Source organism: Thermobia domestica, chromosome 14 (assembly GCF_964235325.1).
Source record: "Thermobia domestica chromosome 14, izTheDome1.hap1.1, whole genome shotgun sequence".
In the NCBI taxonomy this organism is placed as follows: domain Eukaryota; kingdom Metazoa; phylum Arthropoda; class Insecta; order Zygentoma; family Lepismatidae; genus Thermobia; species Thermobia domestica.
In genome coordinates, this window is record NC_137467.1 from 121,634,359 (window position 1) to 121,656,534 (window position 22,176).

At 35.5% G+C, this 22,176-nt stretch overlaps 1 protein-coding gene across 1 annotated transcript in view; it reads left to right on the forward strand.

The window, feature by feature from the left end:
• LOC145670307 (protein FAM114A2) overlaps positions 1 to 20,751 on the forward strand; it is a 53,186-nt gene extending 32,435 nt beyond the window's left edge. The window contains exon 9 of the mRNA XM_081738781.1: positions 12,994 to 20,751. Within this exon, the coding sequence (XP_081594907.1) occupies positions 12,994 to 13,077 (84 nt within the window). The 3' untranslated portion in view covers positions 13,078 to 20,751. The remainder of the gene's footprint in view (positions 1 to 12,993) is intronic.
• The last annotated feature ends 1,425 nt before the right edge of the window (positions 20,752 to 22,176 follow it).

Sequence of the window (22,176 nt, forward strand, 5' to 3'; positions counted from 1 at the left end):
ATACGATTGCGAGTTACAGAAAAAGAAAATATTTTGTAGTTTTAAATTGTAAACGCTCTGCACATGTTGGCCGGTGCACAAGGTATCTCCATCAGGCAGTTCTGTGAAGATTTGATAATATGCATAGCTCAGAAGAGGTTGTTTTAAAAAAATTTTTTTTTTTTTTAAATTGATTCTGATCACACGCTGAGAACTTTTTAGCCTATCCCGTTACCTGACAATGTGTGATTTTTGGGGGAATGGAGTGATATGAAGGAGTCATTATATCTTTCTTATTCCCAATCAGTAGACGAATCGAAGACAGACTATCCAAATCGTCGTTAGTGATTTGCTGAGGCGTAATTTAGAAATTAAAGTTACCAGACTGATTATGAGCATAATCTCAATATGGAAGCATAAGTAGAACATCGTGTCACAAAATTACCTTACCTTACCAACTGGCGCTACAGCTCTTTGTGAGCCTTGGCCTCCCTAACAATGTACCTCCATGCTTTTCTATCCCTGGCAATCTCCCACCATCTCTTCACTTTCAATCGTTTTAAGTTTTCCATTACGTCGTCTATCCACCTTGTCATTGGTTTTCCTTTCCTTCTTACGGAATATATTTGCTCTTTCATTATTTTCTTTTGTATTCTCGATTCTGGCATTCTCTGTACGTGGCCTAGCCATCTTATTCTTTGAGATTTAATAAACTTTACAATATCTTCATTTTTTAATATACTGTTTACTTCTTCATTGCTCCTCATTATCCATGTATCGTCTTCTTCCACTGGGCCGTATATTTTGCGGGTTATTCTTCTTTCCAATCTTCGTAGAGCTTCTTCGTCCGCGTTATTCATGACAAATATTTCTGCTCAGTACGTTACGATTGGCCTGATTAGTGTTTTGTAGATAGTAACTTTGGTTTTCCTATTTATGAGTTTACTTTTGATTAGTTGCATGTTTGCGTAGTAAGACTTGTTTCCCATGCGTATCCTTTCTCTTATCGTTTCTCCCTTTTTGTTTTGTTCGTTAATTGAAATACCCAAGTACTTAAACGAGCTCACCCTTCCAAATTGTTTCCCATGTATAACTATGCTTTTTACTTTAATTTTCTCTGGCTTCATAGTGACAATCATGTATTTTATTTTGTTGATGTTTGTTTCTAATCCGAGTTTATTTGCTTATTCTTCTAATCTTTGATATTTTTCCGCCAGGTTTTTTTGTGTTTTTGCCAGGGTTTGCCCAAGTGGCTCCAGCCCGAAAAAACCTACCGGTTTTTTTCGGGTTGGACCCACCTGAAAAAACCCACTTTGAAACCCAACTGGGTTTTTGAGCATTTTGTTTGTATATTATCGGCACAACTAAGGTGATCACACTGGAAATGACTTTTATCAGATTTTGTTCGAATTAGATGCTTTCATGTTAGAGTATACAACAACATTCAATGTTAGACCTATATAAAGTTCTGAATGCACACACACACACACACACACACACACACACACACACACACACACACACACACACACACACACACACACACACACACACACACACACACAAAAAAAAAAAAAAAAAAAACTTACCTTAGCTTGAGATGATTATAGAACAAATTAATGTATGGATTGTGTTTATAGTCTATTTAAAGTAAAATATGAAATTTTATGTTTTAGAAAATACTTTCTGTGAATAGTATGCTCGGCGACGCTGTGGGACATTATCCCTCATACATTTGACTAGTTTATTTGTCAGGTGCCTGTACTATCAGTAAATATGTAAATACATTAGTAAAGCTATTAATATTATTTTATGCATTAGATTATTACAAGTATTCTTCAGTAAAATTTGGCTTTCCAACAATAACAGTTTAGTTCCGTCATTAGTTACTACTCTTCAAGTAAGCATTCTGTAGAATCAAAACCAGTAACAGCATAAAAATTCTTGTAAAATTTAAGAAGCCTAATGCTCAGAGTTACGAAGACTATGTAACTCTACTATTTCAGGTGCTGAATTTAAACTTCCGTACTAGTTTAAGTGTCGATGTACAGTAAAGAAAGTTGCATTTTCGGGGAAAACCCGTCATGAAAAAGTGCTCGGGAGATTCCCGCAATTGAACGCACAAAGCATCGGAAGTAAATACTTCAACAATAAAACTATTTATTTTAAGCTGGAAGATACTTAATTTCATTTAAGACATTCTGAAACATTTACTTTATAAAATAAGAATTATTTCTTTGTTAATTGTTTTAAATTCATTTTCGAGAGAGAACAGTCTTGCTAGTGCCAGGGAAATTCCCGTAATTGAACGCGCAAAGTATCGGAAGTAAACTTCAACAATAAAACCATTTAGTTTACGCTGAAAAGTATTTGCCATATAAAATATTTTGAAACATTTATTTTATAATACATGAATTATATCTTTGTTTTATAACAATATATTTGATATTCACATTGTATTTGGCGAACGTTACTGAGGCTCTTGGAATGATTCGATCTACAATTGTTCGTTTGTCTCCCTGCACCACACACATATTACAAGGTACAAATTCCGGTTTTTTAAGTTAAAATTTTCAGGGTACAAGCACGAGACACACTAAATTTCCTGCATAAATTTTGGCAGCATACCAACATAAAATTTCAAAATAGCGGCATTTTTTTTTTTTTTTTTAATAGCAGGTATCTACGCTACAAAGCGCAATTTTCGGTCTTTTAAAAACAAATTTTCAGACTAGAAGCACGAGACATTCTAAATTAGCTGTATATGTATTTTGGCGGCGATCCAATGTAAAATTTCAAAATGGTGGCCATTTTTCAACTAACGTGTATCCACGCTACAGGGTGCAATTTTCGAACTTTTAAGTTGAAATTTTGAGGGTGGAACCAAGAGATATTCTAAATTTGCTGTATAGATTTTCTTAGCGATCCAATATAAAATTTCAAAATGGCTTCCATTTTTTCAAAACAGTAGTGAACAGAAAATTTTTGCAAGTTGCGACAGTGACAATCTTGAAATATAAATCACATTTTAACACTTTTACCCCAAAGACATGGAAATATTTCGAAAAAAACAATTAAACCCGAAAAAACAATAAAACCCGAAAATACCCGAAAAACCCATATGGGCCCAGGTGTTTTTTTAAATACCTGGGTTTTTTCAAACCTGGTTTTAGCCACTATTACAATATCATCTGCATATGCGCAGATCTGGGTACTTTTGGTGAAAATTGACCCTCTTTTATCAATTTCCTGTGAAGCTGCGTGCAGTGCTATAATAAAGAGCGTAGTGGATAGCCCGTCTCCTTGCTTGACTCCTTTGTAATATTGAAATTTTTGACTTACGTCATTTCCTATTCTTACTTTAGCGCTTGGTTGCCGCATTATCATTTGTGTTAATCAGCTTACTAGGAATGCCTATTTGCTGCATAACTTTAATGATTTGGTTTCTATTTGCACTGTCAAAGGCTCTGCGATAGTCAACAAATAGAATTATAAGGTCGAGTCCGTATTCGTAATGTTTTTCTATAGTTTGTTGTAGAACGAATAACTGATCAGTCGTGCCTCTTCCAGGTCTAAATCCACACTGGTATTCTCCGATTATTGTTTCTGTGTACTTTTTTATTCTTTTGTTAATAATGTTCATTAAAATTTTGTACACCGTGCTTAGTAGCATTATCGGCCTGTAATTGCTGCATTCTGTGCGGTCTCCTTTCTTGTGTACTGGGCAGATAATTCCTCCTTGCCAATCCTGAGGCATTCGTTCTTCTTCCCAGATGCGCCTAAGGACTTCATGAATTTCTCTCTTCATTGCAATGCCTGCCACCTGTATTAATTCTATTGTTATGTCATCTTCACCTGGGGTCTTATTGTTCTTCATTTGGTTTAAGATTGTTTCCATTTCTTCATATGTTGGCTGCTTCTCTGTTTCGTCCCTTGTATTCTTCCCTATATTTTCAGTGGTTGTGGATTCCAGTTCTTGAATATCTTCCTTTCCTAATTGTTCTTGATAATATCCCGCCCACCTTTCTAGTATGCTATATGTATCACCTAATATTTCTCCATTTTTGTCTTTGTAGCCAATTTCTTTGGGTTGATAGCCTATATTTATCTTTTTGATGGCTGCGTACATCTTATTTGTCTCGTTCTTTTGTTCGCTCAGATTATTTAGCTCCATAATCATCTCTTTCTTCTTTTTCCCACATATGTTGTTAGCTATTCTCCTCTTCTCTTTATATTTATCAGCATTTCCTCTTGTTTCCTTCTGCAGCATTTTCATCCTTGCTTCATTTTTCTCTTTTAGCGCTCTCTCGCATTCTTCGTCGAACCATATGTTTCTCTTTATAGTCTGTACCTGTTCCCCTATTATTTCTTTAGCCGATTTCTTCAGTGTTTCTTTAGTTTTTCCCCAATGCGTATGTATTGTTTCTCTTTCCGTTTCCGTCCACCCTTCTATTTCTTGCTTTATACTTTCTTGATATCGTTGTCTATTTTCTCCAGTTCTTTTGTGTTCCACTTTGTTCTACTAAGTCTATTTCCTATATGTATTCTTATCTTTTCTCGCAGCTTTTAATAGAAAGTGGTCGGAATCACAGTTTGGTCCTCTGGAGCTTTTGGCGTCTATTTGTGCTGATGCGTGCCTTTGACAGATCAGTGCATAGTCAATTTGGCTGACTGAGTTCCCGCTTGGATTCTTCCAGGTTCCTAGATGAATGCGTTTATGTACTTTTTATTATAAGTTTCCGTCTGATTGCCAGCTGACATAACAGATAACCGTTTGTTACTTTCTTCGTGTATTGTATGTTTTCCACTTACTCCTTTTATGCTATCGTTCTCACCTATCTGGGCATTGAAATCTCCCATGATTATCTGTATGTCGTATTTAGGTGTTCTGTCCAGAGCTTCTTCTAACTTGTAAAATATTTCTTTCTCATAGTCTTCTTTCTCTTCTGTCGGGACGTGGACTGTTAAAATAGTTAGGTTTGTCCATTTACCTTTTAATCTGAGTCAGCTGATTCTTTCGTTGATTGGTTTATAGTGTAGGACGCTTCCTCTCACGCCTTTTGAGACGATGAATTCTGTTCCATACTGGCCAGTTCTTTGCTCCGTTCCACAGTAAAACATTGTGAAGTCTTTATCCTCTATTTTTTCCTTGCCATCTTCTTGTAGGACCACCACTTGTATTCCATACTTCAGTACTTCCTGTGCTACTTCATGCATCTTGCCCGATCCTAACATACTTTTCACATTTCAGGTTGCCAGAATCATGTCCTTATTCCGTTTCCTATTGTCTCATCCTTCCAAGGCACACTTTTGGATTTATGAACGATTATTTATTTTTTTTTTCGGTGTGAGTTTGTTAGCCTCACGCCCAACCTCCAACCTGAGGACCGGGTGATTTTTTGTCAGGGTTGTCTTCACTTAGCCTTTGTGGATCCCTCCACGAACTGCAAAGCAGCAGTGCTGGTTTTGGTCCACCCCGCTTGACTCCGGTGCCTACTATATCTAACAGGCGTTCCCCTATCCGCCACCTGGGGAGGCGGCTGGTAGGGATCCAGCAACCCCTTCCCCATTGGGTCCAGGGGCCCAAAATTACAGAATGTAAAAATCATTTAGTGAGTAATGAGAAAGTGAATTTTGTTAATCCCGACAATAATTTTGAATAAAATAATATTCAATCCATCTGAAAGTGATGGGACAAGGGCATTCATAAATACATAGTAAGTTCAGCAGCAACAAAATTCAAGATGATGGAAAGTAACTTCAGTATAACCTTTAGCGGTAGATTAGGTTTTCTATGCCGGTTGCACAGAAATCCTCGTCAAGTTCTCATAGCGACCATGAGGCAGCTATTTTGACATCATCGCATGTCAGATAATGGTGGACAACCGTATTCTGCTTTTAAGCAAGGAAACGGTGAAAGTCACTGGGAACTAGGTCAAGTCTGTTTGGAAGTACTTTAGTCGTTCCCAGTGTAAAAGCTGAATATATTCATCATGTTTTCATACTGAATGGGGTCTCGCATTATTATCCAGAAGAATCATATCATGGCGGACGCATTCATGTGATGGCATTCCACAATTTCAGAAGTGTCCTGCATACCTTTCAGCATTCACGGTCTCTTCCTGTTCTAAATAATCTATCAGTAGTACACCTGGTACGTGCCGAAATACAGTACTCAAAACTTTCCTGGACGAAGGAAGTACTTTGATTTTTTTTCTTCCCTGAAGAAGACACATGCTTCCATTTTATGGATGCCTGCTCCTTTGTTGGAGTGAACAGATGCAGTATTGTTTCATCACCTGTCACCACCTGGTAAATGAAATTATTCTCCTCCGCTGCATGACGCTGTAGCATATTCAACGACATCGTCATTTTGATTGCCTTATGGGCCATTGTAACAATTGAAATTCGCCACTGTGCTCCTCAAACCTTTGCAGCACAACATTAGCCTTGTGACAAGGGGCGCATTGTGCTGTTGAAAGATAACATTGCCAGTAGGAAACATAGCTGACATGAATGGGTGTGCATGATCAGCAATGACCTATTGAAAGGTACGAGCCGTCATGGTGTCACCCACAAGTACTACTCTAGACCCGTGTATGACGTTATCCACAAACCATAATGGAATCACAACTGACCTTCCGTTGTCTTAATGTGCACGTCTCGAGCACCTGTTGTCATGGAAGGCTGCGGGTTCTGACCCGGCCATCGATGTGGTAAAAGGCAGTATCGTCATTCATCGGACCGTGCAACATTGTGCCATTGCTCGGCGGTCCAGTGACAATGGGCCAGGGCCTAAAATTGACTGGAGTACTCCACACTTTGTGGAACTGTAGAAAAGGAGTGTGGAACTATAATTCTTAAAGTGTGGAGTGGTGTTAATGTGAGTACCTTACTTTTCTCGGATTATGCATTTAAACGCGTTTATTGTGTCAAACTAAGTCTTACTGATTCAATACATTCTTTATGCAATAGATTACTCAATTCCATATAACTGCCAGTGTATGACATTAAGCCAGAGTTAATAAGTATAGGTGTCTCCTAGATGACAGGGAGAACCATTGCCAATTTTGAGGTGAAGGAACTTCGTAACTATATTTAGTTTTCAAACATTTTCGATTGCATTCATATAGTTTTAAAATATGCAACTAACTGCACGTTTATCTGTTGTTTCAATAGAACATTACACTTTTCCAATATAATGAAATGTGTTGTTTTGTAGATAAAAATTACACGATCCTTACAACCTGTTATAAAAATATGTACTACCAGAGATAACCTACATCAATAACTACCAAAAATTTAGCCGAAGCACAGCGTTACGAAAATCAGTAGAAAGAGTAATGTTTCCCAGAGTGACTTCGATAGTTACTGATAGTGAAAACATGAATACAGGAGAACACAAAGGAATGTGGAAATTGTTAACTGATGGAAGAGTGCTTCAGGTGAAATGTTGCCTCTGTTGAAACTTTGGTGTGCTGCCCATCTCATTAATTTAGCATGGAAAGATGTCACCAAGAATGTCCAAAAGTTTCATCTCTCATACAAGCAACATCTGGACTGTGTGCTTTCCATCACTTTTCATGGTAGTGAACGAAAGGTTTAACGATGGTAGCTTCAGAAAATAATTTAGAAGTTTTGCACTACCCAGAATATTTGACGTCAAGTGGACAAAATTTTCATTCAGTATGCTCACTACACTCCTAAAAAATTGGTATCCAAGCTGCCTTTACTTGTAAACGGAAAGCCATGTATGTAATGAAGCCAATGGTCATCTGCGTAAATGGGTAGAAGTAGATCGCCTTCATCTTCGGTGTCTTGTGACAGACGCTCTATATGTTTTCAAGAACTGCCAGCAGAAGTTTGAGAGTGATGAAATGTTTCTTTTGGACATAATAACAAATAAAAATAGAACTATAGCACAATTGGAGAGTATGAAAGAGAAACCTCTGTTAGGCGGGTGGGAAAAAACGTTTTTAAACGAACGTGTGCAAGAGAACGTCAACGGAGAAATACAATACTCATTACATGGTATTCAACTTCATCGTAACACACGTCGCAATAAATCTCATAACAAATATGTCAGTGAGAAAAGAGATTTTACTGTAGAACGCTACAAAGTCCTGGATTCCATAATTAACTTTGTTAGTCAACGTTTGCTGTATGAAGACAGTATTGTTGCTTTGCAGCCTTTGCGTGTTTTGCAAGAATATGTAACTGATAATGTCCTAAGAGAATGCCACAAAGTTATTTGTCTTGATACAGATCTTCTGCAGTTTGCAATGCAATATAGAGAGGCATCATCGAGCAGTATGTTGAAAAGTCTGGACGCTAAAAGCCTTCTCATGAAAATCTGTGAAAATCAGTCATTTCATGCTCTGTCAACAAGTTTAGCCCGAGTTGTTGCTTCGAAACCATCTTCTTCCGATGTTGAAACACTTATAAGTGACTACAACATATTGAAAACAGATAACAGACTGTCTTTAGCTCCCACTACTGTGAAAAATTACCTTCACGTTAATATAAATATGGGTCCGTTGGAAGATTTTTAGCCCAACCCCTGCTGTTATGAAATGGCTGGCCAGAAAAAAAAAGGCGTTTTGAAGTTGGTAGGAAGTCAAAGGAACAGCCCTGGTATGACGGTGTATTTGCCTTGGCAGAAAACAGACTGAGAAAGCGTGATGATCACGGAAAAGTGACAGTGAAATTCTTACGTAAGAAAAAGTGACTTTTTTCTTCCAGTGTGACTATTTTTCTTACCGTTTTTTTCCCTGTACCTAGTGGTTTAATACAATACAATTAAATATGTATCCTAATGTGCCTTTAATTTTGTTTGCTCTGGATGCCAAAATTTTCCTAAATAATAATAATAATAATAATAATTTTTTAGTCGAAAGGTAAACATGATGTACTGGACAGAACACTGATTATATGTCTAAACACATGCTGACTAAACTAGTTTTTCTATACTATATAAAATTGTTACCAGTGTGGAGCTGTGATTTCGTTGAATTTTAGGCCCTGCATTGGCATGACGTTACCAGTGCTCATTCCAGTCATAATCGACGATGCTGTGCGGTTAACATTGGTACATGTGTGGGACGTTCGGTGTGGAGGTCCATATCTTACAGTGAACTCTATGCTAACCACATACTTTTTCCATTGTTGAAGTCTGCTGTTAATTGTGCAACAGTTTGGACCCTATCCTGGTGTACCAACTAGAGGTCTTCACGGGCTCGAGCCGAGCCCATGGGCTTAAGCCTGACCGGGCCCGCGGGGCGGACTCAGTCCTACAAAACATATATCACTCCGGGCCGGGCTCGGGTCGTAAATTTTTAAATATACAGCCATATCTCGCGGGCCTTTTCGGGCCTAACTTTGTAAATATACTGTACAAGGATATTTATTGGACCGTTCCTTCTGGAGAACTTTTAAATCACAACTGCAAAATTAAATCTCTAATTGCTGTAAATAAAAATGCAGTTTTGCGTTAATTATTACGTTTCTGTAATTCGGGCTTATTTCGGGCTCTTTTGTTTATTATACGAGCTCGGGCGTAAATGCTAAACATATTTCGGACTCGGGTTGGGCCTCATATTATAAATCCACGGGCTGGGCCCGGGCTAAAAATTCCGGTCCGTGTAGATCTCTAGTACCAACCTCGACACCACGAAGTCCAATCAGCCCAATCACTTCGTTCAAAAAGTAGCGGCTGGTCATAATGTTTTGGCATGGTGATATATAGTATATAATGAAGCATACAAATCAATCAGAAGATTCTGATTTCTTGTCTCGTACATAACATCATTCTAGGTGCTGCCAAACGTATTCAAGATCGAACACTTTTTAATCGCACAAACTACGAGTTTGCTCGAGTTTCTACAAATTCACTGACTTGGCAATACTGAGTCTACACGACGGCGTAAGCTTACTTCCAGCGTTTTCTCAGGGTATTTTTCGGAAGTTCCTTTCCTATTGCGTCGATAAAGACTGTCCTGTACTTTACCAACTGCATTACGATATCGGTTCTAAGCCCTGGACCGTATTTGAACCTAATGAAAGATAATAGTCTGTTTACAATTGAGTAAAGAGGGTAATGTAAAACTTCAGTTAGGATCATGTTTTAGGAGTCAGATACATTTTATACGGTAGTAGTACTTTACGCCGAAAGCGCGATTCCTAGTTTCTATTTCAGATATATTGACACAATACACGGTAAGTCAAAAAGAACTTTACAGCTTTGAAAGCATATAGAAATTTATTGAGATTACTTATAGGAACGATAGAGTTGTCAGTTTGAAGCAAAACACTTCAAGTTTAGCATCAAATTTTCATTTTAGTTCGATGTGACTGCCGTTGGTGATGTGGCAAACATCTTACCGTTACTCAATTTCTTCCCACACTCGTTCCAGCTGATCGGGCGTAACTTCTGAACAGCAGCGTAGATACAGTTTCTTACGTCTGCAAGATTGTCTGCTAGGGGCGGAACATGCACTTGATCTTTAACAAAACCTCACAGGAAGGAATCCATAGGTTCAACTCTGGGGATCGAGGTGGCCATGCAATTGGACCTGCACGGCCAATTCCCCGACGTGGGAAGCGAATATCAAGGAAATCTCGAACTTCTTTGAGGAAATGAGAAAGGAAGGGAGGCGCCGTCTTGCTGGTAGTAATAGATCACGTCTTGTTGTTGTTTATCTATTTAAGGAATTTAAAAAAAAAAAAAATCAACATATCAAGATTCACAATACCAGTGACAGTGTTATCCATGAAGAAAAGAACCGTACACTTTAAATTTGCTAAGGGTACAAAACACATTTACCTTTGTACTGTCACGGACGTGCTCAATGGTGTGACGTGGATTTTCGTTGCCCCAGATTCTACAGTTGTGGCTGTTCATCATGCCACTGTTGTGAAATGTACTCTCACCTCTGTGTTAAGGAATGTCTCGTCTTCCTCTATTCGATCCAACATTTCCACACAGAATTCTTCAGAAGCAACCTTATCTACTTTAGTTATTTGTTGTACCATTGTAAATTTGTATGTTTCAAGTGTAGACGTTTACGTAGCACTCGCCAAACTGTATTTTGTAGAATGCCTGTCTCGCGAGACGCACGCCGTGTTTTTGGAATTATGGGCAAAGCTTTTCCTATCCTGTTCAACAGCAGCATCAACGAGCGGGCGACCTGGTGATTTCACATGGCGAACAGAAAAACCAGTCTTAACAAAATTCTTGTGCCAAATGTAAATTGTAGGTCTGCTTGGAGGTTCCTTACCTTGTTCCGTACGAAATCTACACTGAACAGCTATTGCAGAGTTCGTTTCCTGAAATAACACACACCGAGCATGCAGGCCCGTATTTATATATTCTGCGCCCCTGTGCTCTAAATAATTTGCCGCCTTTCCGAAAACGACCAATATTAGAATTGAATTCACAATTTTTGGGGTCGCTGAGATGAATAGTGAGACTTTTAATCCAATTCAACTTCAAGGTTTGGGAGCGAGTTTTTATAAGTAATCGAAAACGATAGATATTGGTGTTGAATTCATAGTTTTCGAGGTCGCTGAGTTTAACGGTATTAGTTTTCATGATATTCAAGTTTATCCTCACCCCTTGGGATGAGAGTGGGAGAGGATGATTTTTTAAAAATAATCAGATAAGCTAGCTAATTAGTAAGTACTGTATTTAGAGCGAATTAAACATATGAACATATTTTCTGGCGCTTGCGCGGGACTCTGCGGGTTGCTAATTTTAAATATTTATTATGAATCTTAAAAGAAAATCCAAAATTTTGTCGCCCCCTAAATTCTGCCGCCCTGTGCTCAAGCACAGAATAGTACTTACCTAAATTCAGGCCTGCGAGCACGGTTCGCACCAGTGAAAGTCGCCATTTTAAGACTGTACTACGATGGCGCTCGCGGTGACACAATGTGATACTGCGCCAGTACGCGAATCAAACTTGCAGTGTCACAATATTGCGAGCGGTGATTATATCCAATGACAAAAAGCAGAAAGGCTATTACTCACCGCAAAAAATATGTAGCAGAATTTTCTTCTACATGCAACAGGTAGCGCTTTCGGAAGATGCAACTTCCTTCTTCAGCCTGTGGTAGACTTCAAAAAGGTTAAAAAACATGAAGGAAAGTTAAAAAATGGTTAAAAGGTTAGGATGAAAAAAAATCTTCTGTCAAACCTTCCGTGTGTTTTAATGTTTGGAGAACGAAATTCAAACGTAATTTATGCCAAAACAAAAATGATTTTTTAGCTGTTTATTAGTTTATAGTAGTTTTGGCCTGTCCAGCTGTTTGAATTTAGGTAACCCATGAAACACGGAAGAAAAATGAATTTAGGCAACCCATGAAACACGGAAGAAAAATGAATTTAGGCAACCCATGAAACACGGAAATGTACAACTTTCAGATACGGATAAGATTTTTAGGTACGAAAACAATATTTGTGATAAATTGGATTACATAACTTATCCTTGCAGGCAAACGTGCAATTCCAGTATGAAAGGAATTAAAATAGTAAGCTCCAGACTGGACATAGAATTCAAAGTACTGTATGTTAAAAAGGCTATCTCGTAATTGTAGAATGCACTATAGGAAACCAAACGTGGTAGTTGAATAAGAAAATCATGAATACAAAGAAGAGATATTTTCCGTTATTTTCCCAGAAACTTCGTGAAATGATCAGCATACATTGTTGTCTTATTTCAAGGGAGAGATTTGCAGAGAATGAACGATGTAGCAACCAAATGCACAGTAAGCAGAAGCTTTGGAGTTAACGTCGTATATAGTAATTTCCTAGCTATTGATACGAGTAGAACTTAAGTTTACAGAAAAACTTATTATTGTCCATATATGCATACCATGATTGGAAATCTATAGTTTTAGTTCTTAAAAAGTTAAGAATAACGATCAATGGATTACGTAACGTTCGTAACTAGCTTGTTTAAAATCCAAATTGCATCACTTTCTAAACTTTTTTTTTTTTTTTTTAATTTCTTCCAGGCATCTAATAGCAGTACATACATTCAAGATGCGTTCAATCTTCTAATTCCAGTGCTCCAACTGGGTGCGATACAAGGTGTATAACATAATTTATATTAATGACACGGATTTGTACTATTTATATTAAATGACCTGCATTTTGTATACAAGAAGGATGGGAAGAGGGTAATTTGAATCAGGAGTAATATATTTTAAAAACTGTTACACTGACATTTTTCTTTATCTATACAAGTACATGTGGATAACTGACAAACCAATATATTGCATGTTAGTAAATTAAATAGAACGTTGTGATGTATATAACATGTTTATAATTGTAAGTGTATATATGTTAAAACAAATGTACGTATATTGTGACCGTACGGTGAACATGACAGCTTATCTGTAACTACAAGGGTAATTTCTACAGTCATCCAAGAAGTTAATTGGATTCCTCATGTGGAAACACTGGAAGGAATCTGATCTTACAACAAGGACCTTACTGATTTTTATATTGAATGATATTTGGTTTGAAGTCAGTTCTAGAATATTAAGGTGAATAAGTTAGTCAGTCAAATTCATTTCATTTCAATAACAATATTGTATTTTGATCCTACATTAATGAATGACCGTAAAGTGATCCAAGAAGTATGTCTTTTAACTAATTAGCTGCTTATTCATTTTTGTTTAGTTTGTTAGGGATACATTACTTTTGTCAGTTCATGAAGTTACAAGACTGTTCAGTTTGTACAAAAGGATGTCTTTCGGGTTATTTCTTGTTTCTTGTTAAATGTATAAACCAATTAAAACGAATGGCTACATATGCTTAGAAATACACAGTTATAGATACATAACATTACATATATATCGAAAGCAAATTAAACGCCGTTAAGTTTTCGCTGTTTATTAATTGATTTCTTCTTCTTCTTCTTCTTCTTCTTCTTCTTCTTCTTATTATTATTATTATTATTATTATTATTATTATTATTATTATTATTATTATTATTATTATTATTATTATTCATATGAGCAATGTATGTAAAATCTAAAACTCTGGAAGAAAAAGTGTATGTAGGAAAAAAAAGTCGGTTTGCATGAGAGTGCGATAATTGAATTTTGGACGGATGTACGTAAATACAATAGTAGAACAAGTAAGTCTTCTGATGATTGATTTCTAAGAATGATTGTATTAGACAATAGAAAGTCTGTACTCGTTTACTGCAAGACAAATAAAAACGTTCCATTACGTAACAAGTTTTCAGTTGGAGGTATGAATGATCTGGAAAAACTAGTAATCTATATAGTTACTCAATTCACAAAGCATTAATAAAATATAATAGTAATAACAGTATAATATAAACTTACAAACGAAAAAATTTCTCATTCATTATAATGGCCGCAAAGCATATCCTTGTAGGTAAGTGCATGCAAAATTAACTTTCCTAATGCTAAGCAAGATTCAACTGGACTGAAGGTCTTATTTTCAAGTAAAGCATGAAAAAACTGTATCTTTGAAAGTTGCCAAGTTATTAATGATTCACAAATGTATTCTATCTTTGGTGTCCATTTAGACTCTTCATAGCATTTGCTATTGTCAATGTTCTTCGAAGCTTGCAATGAATATAGAGAAATACTATTGGCTGTCAGTGTTGTGATACCTTTATAAAATATAATTTGTTCAGTATGCGTTCAATTATTAAATAATTGTTTTGATATCATTTTCCAGACATCAACCCAGGCTTTCAGAAATCAAGTTAGCAACTTCTTGAATAGATTGTGCAGTAGATCATATAAAATGTATATCTTAGTGGCAGAAAAAACTCATTTTGTCTAAATAATGATTTAATACATAATTTTTAACAATAAAAATTCACCTTACTCTAGGTTGTTATTAGTTATATGTGGAGGTCCGACGGGACCCGTCTTGGTAGTTTGCAGTGCCGCGCAGTGGTTCCTAATTCCAAACAGATTGTCAGAAGTCGAAATGTAATATAGTTTTTCTAAAACCCAGTGCATACGGGTTTTTCAGATTGCTGATATCCAATTTGATATTACGTTTTCAAAATAACCAAAAATCAAAATAATACGGAGACATTTTGAAAAATAAATGATTTCAATAAAAGTTATTGGGGGTTCCCGATGTCGCTGATTTCGAATTTCATATCACCTTTCGAAAACAAAAAATTATAGATTCAGTATGGCGGCCTTAGAAATAATTCGATTTAAAAAAAAAAAAAAAAAAAAACAGTGTTGAAGAGTCGCTGATTTTGAATTTAGATAAATTAATGATTAAATGAATAAAAAATATGTCGCAATACCTGCAATACAAAAAAAAAAAAAAAAGTTCATCACAGGAAAACCTGAGCAAAAAAAAATGAAGGAAGCGGGAGCAGCTAATGTTTGCTTTATAAATGAAGGACTATTTTAAAAATATCCGGGGAAGTTGTTTGAGAATGGGGTCTCGTTGATCTTTTGACTTACGTATATTTTATTGTTTCAAATTTAAACTGAAAAGAATTAAAGAACAATAGTGTAAATGTTTCAATAATTTAATAACAATTTATACTCGGAGCAAGAGCCGGTGTGGCTAGTTGAAATGCATAGATTGAAAGAGATTTCGACAGCCAGGTCCAGCAGTGGACCCTCAAAAGTGATCGTTTTTAACGGTAAAAATATAAACCTATTTAGGGTCATAAAAGTTTCCAAATCGAAACTTCAATTTAGGGAGTTTTGACCATGTTTTTGTTAGTAGTCGGAACCACTGTACTCTGTAGAAACAAAATCATACGATTTGATTCTTCAAATACTCCACTCATCACCGCTCCAATCTTTCCTCTGGTTTCAATTCGTAGACGACATTTTGCTAATATCGACACATAATCATAACACTAGAACTGTTTTTAAGCAGGCGCTTAATCAAATCAATAGCTTCAATTCAAGAACTCCTACCATATCAAAAGTTTCTATCCCATGTCGTCGCCGTTCAGTTCCACCATATCACACCTCAACAGTTACCTCATAATCTTCTTGTCAGCACTTTTCATCCTCCTTCCCTTAGCGCAAACAAGTCAGTCATGCGAAAAATCCCACCGAAAACAAAATATCCTCCTTAGTTTTACTTATTAACTCCATAATACCTTAGCCTTATACAGACACCCAAGAATCTTGCTTATATCATTCTCACTACCTTACTTGAAATGGATAAAGCATTGCCAACCCACTCGAAAATAGTTTATCAAAATTCAAAACCGTTATAATCTCCTTACACTCCTCATCTCCAACAAAGAAATAGCAGAAATCCAGATGAAAACTTTGTCCTAAATTCGACACTAGTTTTACTGCCAAGATTCCTCCACAAGGATGACTAATATCCCTGGTTGTTGCAATTCTTCCAATTTTGTTTACTTCCTTAAGTGTACCCGCTTTCCGACCTTCTATATTGACAGAACTCTTTTTAATTCCTCTTTCGATTTGTATCAACAATCGCCGACACTCGCGCAGTGTTCAAATTCCTCATCTATCTGTCTGAGAACACACAACTCACTACTAGAATCCGACCTCATCGTCTGGGTAGTATCATAAAAATCCTTTCTCCAGACTCTCACATTACCATCTTATACGTGAATCGTTTACACACCTATCTTTATCTTATCAGCTTTATTTTATTGTTTATTTTTTACTATTACTTTTCGTATATTTCATTTTGTATTCCTTCTCTCTCTCGCTCTATCGTTATTATTTTTTTTTAAAAAAAAACGTTATTTCATATCTCGTTAATTTTAAAAGTATTTTTCACTAGGTAGTATTTTTTTTTCTTTATTTTCCATATTATAAATATACAAATTTCTCCTTTTATTTATTACTTTCTTTCTTTCTCTAGTTTCTTTACCATCTAACCTGCCTCATCAGTTTCTATTTTCTCCATTCTGAATGTGGCTACACTACCACGTGGCTCTATACTTCAATAAAGTAACCAATTCCATGACCTATGGAACTGAAAGGTTCAATGCCGCATTCACAGAAGCTTTCCGATTACTTCTATCCTTAGTAATTTACTGAATCTAGTTTCAAATTTGTATTTCTATTTCTGTGAGGTCCACCTTCATATTGTTCTCCCATCTGCGCCAAGATCTTCTTAATGCTCTTCTTCTAATTGGGTTTTCAGTTAAAATTTCATAAGTATTCCAATATGGTATTTAACTAGACACTTTATAACTACTTGCCTGTTCTTCAGTTTTCTTCGCTTTATAATGCTTTCTGTATGATGAAAAGTTTAGAAATAGCATTCATAATGCATCTTCTTCAGTGGTATGTGATACTTAAGTCTCTATTTTCTAACAAGTAATTCGCTTCCTTTGTTCTATTCGATACAGTTTAGTTTCTGAATACCAGTCCCGTTAAAAAAAAAAAGAAAGTTTCAGTCGGAGTATGAGAACTAGTTTTCAGCCATTAATATGCTTGCAATTTCCTCGTTACCTTTATTCGTGTTACCACAGTGCCTATACCACATAACGGGTATTGATGCCTGCGGGTTTTGATTGCTCTTAGGACTGTATTTTGTTCGGTGCAAATTAAAATCGAGACTATCTTGGAAGAAAATATTCATATTTTCTTGAACTGATCTCACATCATTTGTTGTCAAATTACCATTATCAGGAGACAAAAGCAGTTAATGAAAATGGTTCAGTAGTATGTTAAATGCAGCATTAATAATGTTTAATAATAATAATAATAATAATAATAATAATAATAATAATAATAATAATAAAATATATTTTATTACTTTTTAAAATAAAAATAAATATTTTCATTTTCGTACAGTACTGGCAGACTGTTCATTTTCAGCCAGTCAAACGATTAAATTTGTGTCACTTCAAGGTTGTAGTTTAATAATAATAATAATAATAATAATAATAATAATAATAATAATAATAATAATAATAATAAAATATATTTTATTGTTTTTTAAAATAAAAATAAATATTTTCATTTTCGTACAGTACTGGCAGACTGTTCATTTTCAGCCAGTCAAACGATTAAATTTGTGTCACTTCAAGGTTGTAGTTTAATAATAATAATAATAATAATAATAATAATAATAATAATAATAATAATAATGACTTACAATATACGATATATCATTTTTTGTGTAAGTTCTGCTGACGCCAGACTTATAATAAAAACATACAATTATTGTTATCTTTTTTCACAGTATAATGCCTTCTTGGGACTGTTATTTCTTATCTGAAGAGTACTTCATTGATGTATTTATAAACTGCGACTCAGTAGTACTTGTATGTCATGAATATGTTAAAAAAAAAAAAGTTTTAAAATGGCAACTTGAGAAAGAATCTTTTGGATACTTTGAATCTAATAGGAGATTACATAAAAGTCGTATTGCAACAATATATTTTGTTGCAACAGGTTTAGGAATCTCAAAAATTGACACAACGTTTAGATTAGGTCATACATAAATGTAATATACAGCATTTGTAGTGACATACATTGAGAATGAATAATTAAGGTTTATTTCGTATTAGAAAATTCTTGGAGATTCTACTTTTCCCATCCGTTTACCATTTGAAAAAGGAAGAATAGCTATGATTTTGGAAGTGTCATAAATTGTAATGATGCTTTTGACAAATGAATGTTATTTTCTACGTGTGACTGTAACGCTAAAAATGGAAGTAATTGTAGATGGACAGGGTCAAAAAGCTTTTTGGTTGTTTTACTCTGTTCGTCAATGTGTCAAATAATCCTTATTTGTGAGAGACTGAAAATACGAGAGTCGTAAATAAAGTAGTAGCAATACTGTTATTAATCCTAAACGCAAGATTGAAGGTGACGTAATACGAACAGAGGTATTAAAGGAACCACCTCCGTGTATAGTTTAGGTTGATCTATCCTAGAATTCCTTACATGCCAATAAGTTTTGTCTTGAACCCTAATAAAATGATGTTGATAGTAGCATACAATGTTCTGTGTATGTCCCGCGTCCAGCAAAACCATTGAAATTCAATACATTTTCGTTTGTATTCACTGCTTTATTTACATTTTTCGTATTTGCAGCACCAAAGAATAGATAAATGAGAAGAAAGAAAGAATTGATAGGAACTGCTGAAAAGTTCTTCCGTACCTTTTAACGTTTTCTAAAGAAAGCTATATTCATATTGATGTTCGATGTCGTGTATATACATACATATTTCTGATCACATTGGTCTTTGACTTGGCATTAATTCGCTGTCTCTATTGTTGCGTAGCTCTGAAACGCTACATCATGGTTTCACTGGTGCTTTATTAATAATATAACATTCTCTTGGTGAATATTGCAGTAAGTTAAAGTTTACAAACAGCTTTCGTCTGACCGAGAAGCATAAATATTGATGAATGTGTTGTATTTTCTTGCGAATGCATGATGCTGTCCATAAACTCCCTATGGTGTATGTAAAATTGCCAATGTAATTTTTGTTCGATCTTGTTTGTAGAATGTGATTTCTTTAGATCAAATGTAAGTTAGGTTTAAATTGGGGGCAAAATAATTAATCATGTATACGAATTTGAGAAAGCGTTTCGGAGAGCCAAATTAGTAAAATCTATATCTGTAAGATCAATAAAATGAACTAATCAAAATTACTATAAATACTGTTTTGAAGTGAAAATACGTAGCAAAAACAAAAGTTCTGATACAGAAGCAAATGCTTGTTATACAAAATGCTCAACTACTTGGATAACGCAGACGTGGAAGCCCTGTGGCCATATTCATTGACAGCAAGCGTAGTATCTTGCAAGGGTACTCTAAATCGCTCTAGGGGATGTTTGAGAGACATAGTGTTAGGGTATCACTCACAACAGATTGGTCTTCTGTTTGGACTACAAAACATACCCCAGGGGATTGAGATTGTGACCATCAATCAATGATTCAACGATGTGATAATATTTGCAACATATTTCCGGAGGCAGTTGGAGTTAATTTGTGATATTAACACATGATCATAGTATATAACAACTATCTGCAGACATCGGGGTAACAGTACTGACTACAAGGGTCAAAGTTGTATCAGAATTTTTGTCTGTGCTAAGTATAATTGTTATAGATTTGTCTCGTAATGAGATGTTTAAGACAAAATACCCCGCAGTCAGTGGGTTTCAATGAATCTGCTTGTAGTGAAACTTGATAGATTATGCTGAGACGGGAGTATGCAAGAAAACACATGCCCATGGCACTTGTCTATCATAAAATTCACATAATGACATCATAATTCCAATTTGCAAATCTGTTCTCGCTCCAGTGATGTTTTCTTTTTTCAGTCACTATGATTGCCTGAGATTAAGTAGAATATGTACGAAGTGATTATGTGTCTCATCTGGTATCGGTGAATTACTGTTTTGTTCATTTGGGGAATGTGTTTTCTGTCTAAGTTTTTAATTGTGAGTGGACCTATATATATATTAATGGGATTTTATTGTAATGGAAAGAGATGTTGGTTTTATATTTCAGAAGCACAATATGTGGGATATTTTGGTATGTGGGCAATTAACTTTCATGAAATTTTGGTGAAATATTTATGTTGACAAAATAGCTAAAAATTTGTAACTATCCCTTATTTGAATGCAGGAAGGTAATCACATTTATGTAACAAAATAAATATATTGATTTGCACTCATAAGTCCAAACACCAAAGGATCTATAAAACAATGAAAACATGCTTCCCATTGTTTCTTTACGTTGAAATACATATATTTATATTTTTATCTCAATAAATTATTTTTCATATGTTATTATTGCATTTTATTACTAATATTCATTGTAAATCTCTTTTCTCGGTAAATTGAGTACCTTGGGAAATAGATGAGAAGAAAGTGCTATGTAAAAACTAACGTTTATAGAATATTAAATATCTCTAAGAGAGGTAAAAAAAAAAAAGATACGATAAATGTTTCGTAAATAAGATCAAAAGAAAACTTTTGAATGGGAAAATAGTGATTCCACTCTTCCTGCCAGCTTTAGTTCTTCATTAGAATTTCAACAGTGAGGAGAATCTAAGAATAGTAGTTTCACACGGGAGGGTCCCACAAGTTGTCGCTAAAATCTGACTGCCACATAGCACATCTGATAGAGCATCATGAGAAATGAAAATGAGCAAAATTTAAGGTGCTATGGACCAGAAGGATAGGAGCTACGGGGCTTCAAAATTTGAATATCCAAAAAAATTATATCATGGAATTTTGAACATTTAAAGTAAATATCTTTAAAACCGTTAAAGCAATCAAAACAAAAGTTGCACAATGTAATGAGAACAAAATGCCCTATCGAAAATCATAAACAGTGTTGCCAACTCAGCATTAAAATATTTTGTTTCAAATAGCACCATATACAAGTGTTCACAGATTTAAAACGCACTATTATCACTAAACATAACAGTGAAGTGTAGTGGTAACAGTGTTGGACACTGTTGGAGTTACCGGTAGTATGCTGAAAATGTGCAATGGGGAAGTCTGATATGTGGCAACACAGGGTAATAAAGGAATACATTGGAAAAAGTGACGGATGTGCATGCCCGTGTCAGACTGGCTTGCATCAACATACCTTCATTTTGTATTTTTTTTAATAGTCACCCGGGAAATGAAACTAGCACTTACGGCGTGGCTTCCGTTCTGCAGAGGATACTTCGTTTCCATCCGAAGAACTTCCACACATCAACACCTATCATATCAGGTTTTACACGCATACGTCTCTTAGTGCCTCAGTTGATGTGTACCAGGTTGAAGATAGAGGCAAAATGCCGGCGAAAAAAATAGCTCTCGGCAAGGGTACATCGTGGCTTTGTCCCATGCAAAGTTTATCACTTCTTGCGTAGTAGAACAATGACTTTGTGATAGGACGAACCACTGTTAGCTTGAGCGCCCGAAGAAAATTTTCTAGGAGGGTTACTATATTGCATTTGGTAATTTTTTATTTTTATTAAGAAAATCTTAAGAAATTTAATACATTTTCGTGAGCCAGGGGGGCCGGTCCCTTTGGGTGCCCATGACTGTTAGTGTTATAATTTAACGTTATGCACTAAACGTTAGACACTAAAGTACTTCAGATGTGCATTGTATTGTTACTGCTATAGAGACTACCAAAATTTGGATATTTGTGATACTGCAACGTTCTTAGTTTGCCACACTGAATAGGAAATCTACTGTATACTTTCGTTCAGC